We start from the raw sequence: 13,340 nt of genomic DNA, 5'->3' as shown, positions 1-13,340 counted from the left end.
CCTTTTGTTACTGCCCCATTTTAGACTGTATAAGCAAAGAACAAGCATTCATTCTTATGTGAATGCATGGCAAGTGAGTTCATCTCCCACATGCGCTACAGAATAAAGTCTCAGACAGATCCAGTCTGCAGTTGGATATAGCTATCAAGAAACAAGCAGACAGCACAATTGCCGAGGTACAAGATCTTGTGCTGTCCAAGCTGTTGTAAAACAAAATGGTCTAGCAGCCCAGGAAAATGTGTACATCTCAGACAATACATTTCTTCTACATTCGGAAAAAAAAACCCACTTTGATTTTACAATGTTTTACAGTAATAATTGGAATTTCAGTGAAAAATTAGTGTCAAGATGCTATATTCCATAGCCAGAGTGACGAAGTTCACAGTGCTGTCATTAAGAATGAGGCAGCTGGCACCTCTCATAGTTATTGTTTTCAGCTGCCTGGAGACCTAAGTTCACCTTTTTGTACTCTCTGGCATTTTTAGATTATCTTTATTACTAGAGATGATCAAAACCCACCCCCTCCACAAAGTAAAGTGAAATAGTAAGAAATACATAAAAAGGGAAAGCAGTCACTATCTTTAAGATGAGCACTGATGGAAAGACGTAACAAGGACTTTTGCTGACATCTCCTTTTAGATATGCTGAAGAAAAAATAAGCAGCTTCTTGTTCAGATTGACAGTACTCCCTTGAAAATTCTGGTCTTAGATCCAGAAAACAGTAAATCACATCTGGAAAATCTCCAATCTGATATTACTAATACGATTTACAAATCTTTCCTATTTATGTGAATTAAAAAATCCACAATTTCCCCAAGAAAGAGAGAGGCAAAAAAGACTGATGCCACCACTACATTCATATTTACAATCCAGCACATAATCAAAGACTCATGGTTAGATTTAGTCTGTTAGATTTCTTGAAAACTGATGTTCAGCTTTTCTTCGTAGAATAATATGGACTAGTTTTGGTTACTTATATTAAAAAAATCACCACCGATCTATACAGACTACAAAACCTACTCTGACTCTAAATACGTACACTTCTGAGTTTAAGCTTACCTGCTTTGAGTTTGTTAAATACAGTTTTGCTCCCAAATTTAAGATCTGCAACTTTACAAGGTCATCTTCATTAGTGAAGCTCTTGGCTGTCTTTCTCAAAACATCAGGTGCGATCTTTGGAACCCGTTCACAGTACTCGCCGATGAGCCAGAGAATGCTGGCTCTGGCTACCGGAACCTGAGAAAACATTGCGCACTCCAAGTTAACACATTCACAAAGACTACTTGCATACTTATATGTGTCTGTGTGTGGTAACAAGTTAAACAAAATACTGTTTAAAGACAATTGCCATGCAAGAAATACAGATCCAAACTAAATACTGTTCAATATGGCCACTGTGGTAGACTGACTATTCGTACAAATGTAAGATACAGATCCTGCCCCAAAACCCATGCATTATGAGTTGACAAGACAAACAGAGCAGGAATGGAAACAGAGGCACACAGAAGTGATATATTCATGTTCACAGTACAAGCTGGTGGCAGTCAAGAAGAGAATCCAAGCCTTCAAGGTGTGATTGGGAACTCCTGCCACCAGGTAATGTTAAACACCATGTTGAAACAAAACAGTGCTTTTTTTGTGACTATATTCATATAGAAATGGTTTCCAACAATACAGCTTCCTTAAATCCTGCCTATCTACTTTAAAAGCACAAGAATGTCTTTAAGACTATTGTTATCTTTCCTTCATTTTTATTTAAAATTTTACGACAGTTAAGATTCATATTTTTGCAAATGTTCAAGGCCAGCTGAACACAGAATTCTGGAGAGACAGGAGTTCAAAATTAGGGCTCTCAGTTTCTGAATAGGATCTGACCCCTTAACTGAAAACACTCTGACTAGAAACTTCACACAAGTCTTACTGTTTTGGAGCTACTTGACTGTTTCACTGAAATAACTGGCAGTAGCAGTTTTTAGATGAACTCCTCGTGTATGGTGCTGACTTCAAAAGCCTAGTACTGTCACAGACGGAGGGGAAGCAAAATGGGAAAGCACAGAATGGAACAGAAGCTCATGGTCCACCCAGAGTTTAGCTAGAAGTAGTTAGGAGTTAAATGAATAATATACGCACACTCTTCTCAAAGGTGAGTTAGCCTATATTACCTGGTGGTCAAATTAAAAACTGCATCTGTGTTACATACCTCCCTGAAAACATTGTTCTCCTTCCTTAGAAGGAAGGAAGGAAGTAGGTGATGAGAAAATTGTTCTAGGCAGAAGAATGTCTTGCATAGTGTCTACAGACTGTGGTGCTCTCACGTTCTGTTCAGGCTTTTGCTTCAACAGATGTTGAAGTGTTAAACGAAAACCGTAACTGTTCTATCCTACCAAATGACTGACTGTAGTTTAGGAAAAAGGAAAGCTTCCAATTGTAACTGCAATTTCAGCTAATTTTGCTGCTTTTTCTGAAAAAGTAAAAAACATTTGTACTAATACTTTCCATTACTCCCTACACTACACAGTGATATTTTTTAATAAGCTTACACTTAAGTCAGTGTGAGTTCTGCCTTAGGTAAGATTCACAGAAGAAACAAGCTTTAGAAATTCAGCATTGTGGTTCTCAAAGCACTAATTCTTAGCATCTTTTATATATGTTTTAATCACTTTTCCAGCATATGTCAGTTATTCATATATTAATATCTATTCCTCCGAATTACAATAGGAACTAACTATTAAGTATCCTACTCTGTATACATATAAAATTTGAAAGTACTGCTTTTTCAGCTACATTCATAAAAGGTAACAAACACAAGTAAACCACCAAGGTTCAGGATAGCAATTCCCAAACCATGGTCCACGATCCCTAATAAATAGCCCACTAAGCCATACTAAAGAAATACTATGTTCACAAGAAATTTTAATGATTAAACACGTTTTACTGCTCAAAAAAAGTCTGGGAACAGCTTTGAATAAAGTCAACCTGACTATACCTGCCTCTATACTTCACATTGTTGCAAACACACATGCCAACAAAAATATAAACAGGCATATCATGGGGAAAACAGAGGACTGCCTCTGCTGAAAGAGAAAGCAGTCAGATAATGGAAAGACAGAATACAGGAGTCCAACAACAAAAAATCCCCTCAAGAGATAAATGCCATTTCTAAAGATGGAAAAGATATTTAAGGCAGAGGTAACATAACATATTGAGAGTGGTGTAACAGTGATTTAATATACATTAACATACATAAATATTGACTGAGATATGGATAATTTTTTTTTTTTTTTTTGTGAATTGACAAAAAATTTATATGGTCTTGGAACTTACAGTGTGAGAGAGGGGAACAAGCTACTGAACAACTGCTAAATATAAAAACTTCAAATGCAGTCAGAATATGTTCACTTGTGAAACGGTAAGGCTATTGCCATTACTGTACACTGATTTCAGAAGGGAAAGAGGTTATTTCTAATGTTCAAAGGTTACACTGCATTAAGACCTCACTCCTAATCTATTATTTTAAATTGGGCTAAAGAACAGTAATTGAGTGGTACATTAAATTTTCCAGTATTGGAGCAGTTTCAATTGCCTGCTGTATAGATAGATACCTCTAAGTAAGAATATATAGGCAACTTCAGATTTCAGTTATGCTAGATTTATTTTTCTAAAATATTTCATTACAGACTTGTTAAAATATTAGAATTCTACAAGAGATCACCAAGTACCACAGTTTGGGCAGCAGCCTATTAGAAATATCCCTTTTCCTATTATTGTCTTTTCCTAAAGCAAAAATAACTCACACAGTAGACTAATTTCAGTAACCGTATTAATTATGAAATACAAACATCAGTATTGGACTTTTCCTAGTCAAAACCAGGACTACACTTTAAAACCACAATGAAATATATTTAAATATATTTAAACAGTGTGCATTTAAGCACAGTGTTTTAAAGTTTTTTCCCAGTTAGTAAAATGTAATCATTAGAGTAATAAACTAGTTTTAGAATGTAAAATAAATAGACTAAACAAAGCCTAACATGAAAAAAAGCGACAACGGAAGACAAATGAAATTTTTTGTGAGACTCTGCCTTTTAATCAGGTGGCTAGCTTACTGTGTAAATACTGTATTTATTAAACACAATTTTGTGCAACAAGAATCAATATCAATTAGAGACTTTTTGAATCAAATCCTGAGTGGACGCCATTTTAATGAAAAGTGTATGTCAAACTGATGAACCCAATGTTTCTGCGTCACTGGATTCAGTTGGGGTCAAAATCACACAGTATTTTCAGACTTTTTTTTCCCTGTTTAAGTCTTCCAGTACTCAACCATGTAATATCAAGTGCGTGATCCTGCAGCCATTGTTTCCAGGGCATTCAAAACAGCAAACAAGAAATGTAGCCACTTCTAGACCTTCATTGCCTTTTCCAGTATAGCTTAAGTAGGGACCTTGAATTGACAAAAATGCAGGAAATAATACTTTCATTATTCAGCCCTGCTCTGCATTATCCTCAAAGGCAAACAGGATTGTAAATTACTTCGCCTGATGTTTTATTCCATATGCCCTAAGCAAGTGGTTAAGTGCACTTTTTAAGCCTTAGTACCAGAAGGCAGTTTCAACTGCCATTTTAACCCATTACCTGTCTGGAGGAAACGAAATAAATGGTTAAAAAATAAAAACTAAAAACCAGTCAGACCCTCTCCCCTCAAAGCAAGACTTCAGTTACTTACAGCCGTTACAGAAAGACATTATAAAGATTTTACAGATCACTCTAAGCAGCACAATTTAAAAACTATTGTAGTTCAGCTCTAACTTTATTACACAACATACTACGCTAAAGCGCAGGTTAAAATCACCAATTCTGGTTATCCACATTTGCCACAACAGGAGGAGACATTCAAACTGCAAATGAATTCTAATTCTCTGCATCCAGAAGAAAATTTGCATAGCTAGCAATTTTTAAAATTTTACTTGGAATCAGAAATGGAAAGAGGGATGAAGTTGATGTGAAATGTCAGACTGGCAGCAAGAAGAAAAGGTACACAGGAAAGAATAGGAGTAAAAGACAAGTGTTGTTTTCTTGTTTTCAAATAGCAGACCTTCAAGGCTTCCTCCATTATTTGAACCGCTACACATAAAATTCCTTTAAAAAAGGATCTCCACTGATGACTGCCACCTCTTACATAGTGTACAGGTTTTGTTTAAATTGTGTTTTATTCAAGCTGAATATTTGTTTCAAGTTCAGTGTACAGTATCCCTGGACACAATGTCCCATGGCGATGTATTAATCTCAAATTCTAAAACATTACATACACACTAGAGCAAGTCACATCAGAAATATAGCAATAAGCAATACTTATGTAGGAATACTGCAGATGAACTGAAGTTTGTTACTGTCAGATGAATGGACAGAGCAGAGTCAAGAACTCCCAGTCATCTAGTAATAAGAATCCCAACCCAAACCAGTAAGAAGTAATTCTTAATTGCTTCCATAAGTGACTTGCTTTTCCCCACATATTTAGCTCTTCAAAGTGACATGCATCTATCTTATTTTTCCTCTAAAATTGCAACTCCTTATTCTGCCTTTATCCCATCAAGAAATGTTCTTTCTCATCTCTAGATTAGAAAACCTTTCAGACCTCTCATATTCTCAGTCATATTCTACAAGAAACTAAGGATAAGTCTGTAATGAAAACCAAGGATGTCAGAATTCACCAGCTATCAAAAGAAAAAAAACCCTGCCTTACTAGTACTATAAGAGAAAGTCTGGAGAAAAATCACACCAGAACTACAGGATTCCCATCACCCAGAAAGCAATCACTGCTGGGTACAATGCACCATCATAAATTATTTTTCTAAAAACAAAAAGGTAGACACTAATTTGGAGACTACTGCAGCTTGATTGTATGAGGAAATACAGAAGTATAGAACATCATTGAGACATTCTTACTCAGAGTTAATTCTTGTTCGGTTGATTTACATTCATTCATTGCTAAAATGAATTAAGATAAATCAAAAGAGGCATATTTTGGATGTAAACAAAAGTGTCTCGTGTTAATCCAGTTTAATCAATGCAGTCTAACCAATTCACTTTAAAACTTAATTCAGATTAAATCTGCAAGTATTTACACTTAGACAAATTCTGGACCATAGATGTTCCGAAGGAAAGATTTTCTGAAACAGTAGACTATATGACAGGTATTTGATGAGAGAGTACTCTCAAAGCTTTTGAAAAAGCCCCTCAACAATACCTTGAAAATCCCATCCTTTACAGAGTGGAAAGGCACTCTCATGAACAAAAAAGAACTAGATAATAGAAAAGACAAAAAAAAAAGTTACAATGGAAGGCAACGATCAGATGTCCCAGAGGGACCTACAGGGGAAAATGGGCTGTTCAACAGATTTGCAAGTAACCTAGAAGAGGGCTAGCTAGTGAGGAGACAGCCTGCTGACACAAAATTATTCAAGGTAATCTAAACTAAAACAGAGCCTGAATAGTTGAAGATGGCTAATTAGTGATACTTAAAAATTGGGCAGAAGTGATACAGCTGGCCTTGAAACGTTAATAACAGGACACATATTGATGGACCCCAGACTATTTCTAGGGAAAAATATCTTGGAATCATGAATATTTTCAGAGAATTGTAGAACTGTTAAGTTAATGTTCTGCGGAAGTCAAAAGGCAGGCAATCCCAGGAAAGTGAGATAAAAAATACAAAACAAGTAATATCATTATGTCACTGCATAAAATTTCTCCTTCATACTCTTGACTACTGTGTGCACTTCTGGTCAGCCCACTTCAAAAATTACACAAATATCACGGCAGACGAAGTGAAGAGGAAAAGGCTGATCAGAGATATAGAATATAATGAGAGATTAGAATTTTTAGATCAGTAAGCATGATGGTGTGGATAGCAAACTCAAGCTTCCAGTCAGTGGCTTAGAAGGTACATTGGAGGTGCATTACAATGAACTTGCTCTGATCTTTAAATCTCTCTCCCTAAAGCATCAGTTTTTGGTGCTGCTGAAGATGAGACTACTCCATTAAGAGGACTTTTGGACTCAGCCAGTATCATCCTTCTTTAAATGGCCTTTTCCCACATGTATATTTTTTAAAACTCCTGTCACTCTAAAAACTATACACAAAACTAATTAAGTCTACCTCAAAGTGAACACCTAGCACAAACTAGCACTGCTTAGATCTCTGGCCCACAACCTACCAAATCATTAAATTGCAAAGCATGACAATGTTATTAACACATTAACAGCCAAATGGAAACATTTTTATGATTTTTAAAAACAGAAGATTAAGGAGATCCAATTATTCTCTTGTTTCATAGCTTCAGAACACAATCAGATATGCATTTCTCAGTTACAACTTCTGAAGTATGTGAAGGAGGTGGAACACAGCTAGATCGAGCTGTTCTATGCATGGGTCTAGGTACTCAACAAATATTAGACACAAAATAGATGTCATAGATCTTTGCCTGGGCACACCTGAGATAAAAGTTTAAGGTACAAATGATAACATACAAAAGCAAAGGAAGAAAAATAAGCACTCTTTTCAGGTATGTACAAAACAATCAATTAAAGGGCAACCTAAAATGGACCTAGTCCTAAACTTTACTGTAAATGAGAGTCAGTGGTTGACAAGAGCTCAGTATTTAATTGAACTTCCTAATAATTCTTATAGTTGGTCAGATATATCTAGCTTACTATCCATCCTATCACTTTCTAAATGGCTTCTGTAGATGAAGACAAGATGAAGATGAGAATGAGTAAATTTCAGATTGGATGACCTGGAAGAAACATTGCTATGAACAATTTTTAGTTACCTCATCATTGACAATCATAATCTCAGGCTAACACAAGAGAAATTTATAATGTGAATGACGAAATAAATTCAGGCACCGACCCAGAAATGCATTCCATCCAGTTTACAATAATTTTGTTTATTTTAGTGGTTTTTTCCCCCTTATTTAACTTAAAAAAGGATTTTCTTTTCCAAAAAAGTTCACTGCACTTAAAACTTGAAATACTTACTCAGAAGTATTAATTGTATAAAATAGCTACAAAATTCTTTTAAGTGTTAAACAGAATATTTAGAAAAAAACTATTTTCTCTTGTACAATAGGTGGAAATAAGATGAAAACTCATTTGGTGAAGTGCCAGAACCTATGTATAATAAGATTATACACAATTAATGAGATTGTAATTATCAATCAAAATATTGCACAAATTTTCTGAAAACAAAGTGATAATTATAAAATAGGTAATACTTATTTGATATGTAATTAGCAGCAGTATCTTATAGCATCTTCTGAGATTTATTTGTTTAATCTCTTCAGTAAGCATCAACTGAGCAGACCACACTTCCTTTTTCTTTTTATATTCCAAACTTAGCCAAATTCAACTACGGAAAATAGAAGACTAACTGATTTAGAAACTATTTATTGCTCCATCATCAATAAATGTGCAATTATGTGAAACTGAACAGTCCTATTTATAGCATTTACAGAAAAATAATTATTGACAGATCAAATTCTGTCACCTTTAGGGTATGATGCAATAGGTAACTAACGGTCTTCAGCCCTACACTATAATTTAGGATAGACCACTAAACGTTTTATCAATAACTGGGACTGTGAGGATAAATTGGGAAGTGAATATTGACATACCTAAACGTCAGCTTAATCTAAGGGTAGATAATAGGCAATAATACAAATTTTACTGTTAAATACCACAGAATCTTAAATACTCAGAAGATAGATAAAAATGCAACTTCAAGAAACATTGCAACACACTTACAACAGCGTGTCTGGTACCATGGAAAGGTAAAATGATTTGGAGGTAAAGAAAAAGATTCAGAACAAGATTTTTTTAACTCCACCGCAGATCAGCAAGAAAACAGGCTGAAAATCCTTCAAGTTAAGTGCTGCTTTGCCCTTATTTTCATTTCAACTTACCCACTCCATGTTCTAAACCTGCTATTCATCTTGGCCTAATGGTACTAGCAATACTCAACATTTCCAGATACCTCTTTCAAAATAGCTTCCCAGTTCTAAGGCACAAATTGATGTCATCTAATAGCTTCTATTTCCTCTTCTTTAAGATCATGAAAAATTATATTTTATGTCAAAAATTAAAAATTACTTTGTGTTTCTCTAATATATGTATTTCCATTTGTGGCCCAAATTCAAAGGAGATGGTGTGATTTTTATCAAACAAGGAAAATAAGACATGTGCACAAATACTCACTGTAATGTTATCCAAGAGTTTGGCCATATGCTTAATAATTTCACCATGGTGTGCTGGCTGGGTTTGCAGCAGTTTCTTAATGACAACAACACTTTCAGCAACTACAATTTCTGTTTAAGACAAAACAAATTTTTCATTTTAAAGGCATTTATGCAAAAGAAAAAGCCATAAATAATTGATTGTAAGAGATGTTATCAGCTTTCAAAATATGCTTTGCAGAAATGAATTCTGTTTACTTAGTAACAAAGATATAAACCACTCTACTAAGTGATACAAGTTCAGCTTCCAGAATTAAGTTCTAAGCAGCAAAAAAGAGGACAGCAAAATGTTCTAAATGTAAAAATACCATCCTATTACATACTTTTTTTGAAATTGCCTTTTAGTAAAGCTACACTTTGTATTTTTCCTTTTCAAACTGAGCAACAGCATGAAAAACATCTGGTTTTCATTGAAATTATGCATATTCATAAGTAATTTGCTGTCTGCATTAAAAATACAAACATTTGTTTAATTTTCAAAGAAATATAAAACATTAAAAGTAACAGCTCGTTCATAAACAATAGAAATGTTTAGATATTTCCTTCGCACTTTCTCACCTTCTAAACGGTCTCTCTCAGGTCTGTAACCTAACCTGTAGTACATTCAAATGAAGCTTATAAATAGCAAGCTGTTCTAACATTTATGTCAGAGTCATGCATTGAAGTGCTTAACTACTGTAACAAGTAACATTCATAGCCTGATCAACTTGTATGAAATGTACAATTTTTGAAGCTGAAAAAAACCCACTGGTGCAGAGGTAAGCTTCTATGCAAGAGTAAACTCATGCTCTAAGAAAAGATGAAGGAAAGTCAAAACATGGCCAAAGCTGAAACCAAAACAAAGACTACTGTAAGAATTCAACATAATTCTAATTTTCATTTATAGTACAAAAAGGGAGTAACTATTTCTCCTAAACTATCAATGTTTAAACCAAAGAAAAAGCCTAACTACTATTCATTAAACATCACAGAGGTATTCCTACATTTCAAGAGTTAATCTGACACATGGACCACTCATTAAGCAATCAAGCAAGCTCAGGTTTCAAAAGAACAGTATGGGGAAGAGATCTCTAAATTTTTTACAATTTTTTTTTTGTTTTTTAGAAAGCAAACTTCTTTATGGAGAAAGGCTTTTCAAAAGCTATGAGTATGCATCATTATGCCATAAGCCTCTGAAATGCTTAAATTTTAGCTTGCAGCTTTTTGTGTCATCCTTTATTTGACAGGACATCTCTAGTCATTTTTCTAGACTAATTTCTTGAAGCAAGGTTAACATGCCTGCATCACATATCTCAAGGTCTTGCACAATCTTACAGATCAATTTAATTTAGGTTGTGTTTTGCCAGATATTAATATAAGAAGACAAATCTCAAAATTTAAAAATTACAGTCTGGAATATTTAGAGTGGGGGACATTGTAATCACAACTTTCATCACTGAGTGTTTTATGATACTACTTAACAAGGAGAACAGTTAAGCAAAATAAAACTAAATCAAAAAAAGCTGAGTGGACATGAAGTCATTACTAAAAACACTTGTTGACAATGTAGAACTCATCATGATAAAATGAAGTACAATAGATTAAGTGTCACCATAGAATCTACTTTAATACAATTCATGGGAGCAAATTTAAAGAACTGAATCAGAATTGTAAGCAAGTAAACCAGTCTGGTTCCTTTCACATGAGTCTAGATACCAAAAAAGAAAGTACAAACAAAAGCAAAATTAATTGCTATTAGAATAAGGACTTATATAGTCCAGAAAAAAAAGAGAGGCTCTTTGAGGCTTGCTTTGTGCACATGAAGAATCCCCAAACTAAGCATGAAATAAAAGACACACATTTAGGTCCAAAGACAACCCATTTAGGTCTGTCCCCAGCTAGTACTCATACTTGGGGTTGTTCTTGCCCAGATGCAGGACTCTACACTTGCCCATGTTATATTTCATTAAATTTCTCCCCGCCCAACTCTCCAGCCTGTCTAGGTCCCTCTGAATGGCAGCACAGCCTTCCCGTGTGTCAGCCACTCATCCCAGTTTTGTGTCATCAGCGAACTTGCTGACAGTGCACTCTATTCCCTCATCCAAGTCATTAATAAATATATTGAATAGTACTGGTCCCAGTATCGACCCTTGAGGGACTCCGCTAGACACAGGCCTCCAATTGGACTCTGTCCCATTGACCACCACTCTCTGGCTTCTTTCCTTCAGCCAGTTCACAATCCACCTCACTACCCGATCATCCAGACCACACTTCCTCAGTTTAACTGCGAGGATGCTGTGGGAGACTGTGTCAAACGCTTTACTGAAATCAAGATAGACCACATCCACAGCCTTACCATCATCTATCCACCAGGTTACGTCCTCATAAAAGGCTATCGAGTTGGTTAAGCATGACTTCCCCTTGGTGAAGCCACGTTGACTGCCCCTAATGATCCTCCTATCCTTGATGTGCCTAGAGACAGCACCAAGGACAAGTTGTTCCATTACCTTTCTGGGGATGGAGGTGAGGCTGACCGGTCTATAGTTACCTGGGTCCTCCTTCTTGCCCTTTTTGAAGACTGGAGTGACATTCGCTTTCCTCCAGTCCTCAGGCACCTCTCCCATTGCCCACGACTTAGCAAAGATGATGGAGAGTGGCCTAGCAATGACTTCTTTACCAATAAAGGAGACTACAAGACGTAGCAGCAACTTCAATTTTCACAAGTCATAGTAAAAATCTTAGTATAATGTTCACTGCTAGCTTTCTTCAAACAATTTTTAAGCAATATGGAAATGACTACTTTGGATAGGATAATCTCTGAAAATCCTGAAGCATGACAATGTCTCAAAAACCTAAAGTATATTCAGTGATACAATGTTTCATTTTGCCAAATAGGGATGTATATAAAAATTAACAATGTAGTAAACAGTAACTTGTGGGGACTGAATTGTAGAGATTTTCATAATTGAGAATTTGGCCACATTATAACAGAAACTCAAAAAAAGATCTTAGCAAGGAGTGTATCACCAGAGAACACTCAAAAGCTGCATTCTGAAATACCACACTTGATATCATTGATGTTGAGTCAAATTTTCTTCCACTTACATTAACTGACACTTGCAGAAACTAAAACACACACCTGAAGACTAATTTATCCATAGTCAAATCACAAATAGTGATTTGTATAATCACTATTTCTAAAAGCAGCAAAACTGCATCAACTGTTTTTGGAAGGAATATACCAACTGAATCTCACAGGAAGGCCCTGCAAGTGATTTAAGTGCACTCTCGACAAATTTGCAGATAACACCAAGCTGAGCGGTGCAGTTGACTTGCTTGAGGGATGGGATGCCATCCAGAGGGACCTGGACAAGCTTGAGAAGTGGGCCCATGTGAACCTTATGTGAATCTCATGAGCTTCAACAAGTCCAAAAGTAAGGTCTTTCAGCCGGGTCAGGGCAACCCTCAGTATCAATATAGGCTGAGGGATGAAGGGATTGAGAGCAGCCCTGTGGAGAAGGATTTGGGGGTACTGGTGGATGAAAAACTGGACATGAGCTGGCAATGTGTGCTCACAGCCCAGAAAGCCAACTGTATCCTGGGCTGCATCAAAAGAAGAGAGGCCAACGGGTGGAGGGAGGTGATTCTGCCCCTCTACTCCACTCTCATGAGACCCCACTTGGAGTACTGCGTCCAGCTCTGGAGTCCTCAGTACAGGAAAGACATGGAGCAGGTCCAGAGCAGGGCGACAAAAATGACCAGAGGGCTGGAGCACCTCTCCTGTGAGGAAAGGCTGAGAGAGTTGGAATTGTTCAGCCTGGAGAAGAGAAAACTCCAGAGGGACCTTGTAGTGACCTTTCAATACTTAAAGGGGGCTTATAAGAAAGATGGGGACAGACTTCTTAGTAGGACCTGTAGCAATAGGACAAGGGATAATGACTTTAAACTAAAAGAGGGTAGATTCAGACTAGATATAAGGAAGAAATTTTTTACAATGAGGGTGGTGAGACACTGGAACAGGTTGCTCAGAGAGGTGGTTGATGCCCCATCCCTGGAAACATTCAAGGTC

General features: G+C 36.2%; 1 protein-coding gene across 3 annotated transcripts in view; it reads right to left on the bottom strand.

Moving 5' to 3' along the window:
- The window catches only part of AP3B1 (adaptor related protein complex 3 subunit beta 1), a 178,651-nt gene that overhangs the window by 78,007 nt on the left and 87,304 nt on the right, over nucleotides 1–13,340 (bottom strand). For all 3 annotated transcript variants that reach the window (XM_068422056.1, XM_068422055.1, XM_068422057.1), the window contains 2 exons: nucleotides 9,255–9,364; nucleotides 1,060–1,236 (listed from right to left, as the gene is read on the bottom strand). In XM_068422056.1, coding sequence (XP_068278157.1) covers nucleotides 1,060–1,236; nucleotides 9,255–9,364 — 287 coding nt within the window. The remainder of the gene's footprint in view (nucleotides 1–1,059; nucleotides 1,237–9,254; nucleotides 9,365–13,340) is intronic.

The sequence above is a fragment of the Nyctibius grandis genome, chromosome Z (genome assembly GCF_013368605.1).
Source record: "Nyctibius grandis isolate bNycGra1 chromosome Z, bNycGra1.pri, whole genome shotgun sequence".
In the NCBI taxonomy this organism is placed as follows: Eukaryota; Metazoa; Chordata; class Aves; order Nyctibiiformes; family Nyctibiidae; genus Nyctibius; species Nyctibius grandis.
This window is presented reverse-complemented; position numbering and strand designations above follow the sequence as displayed.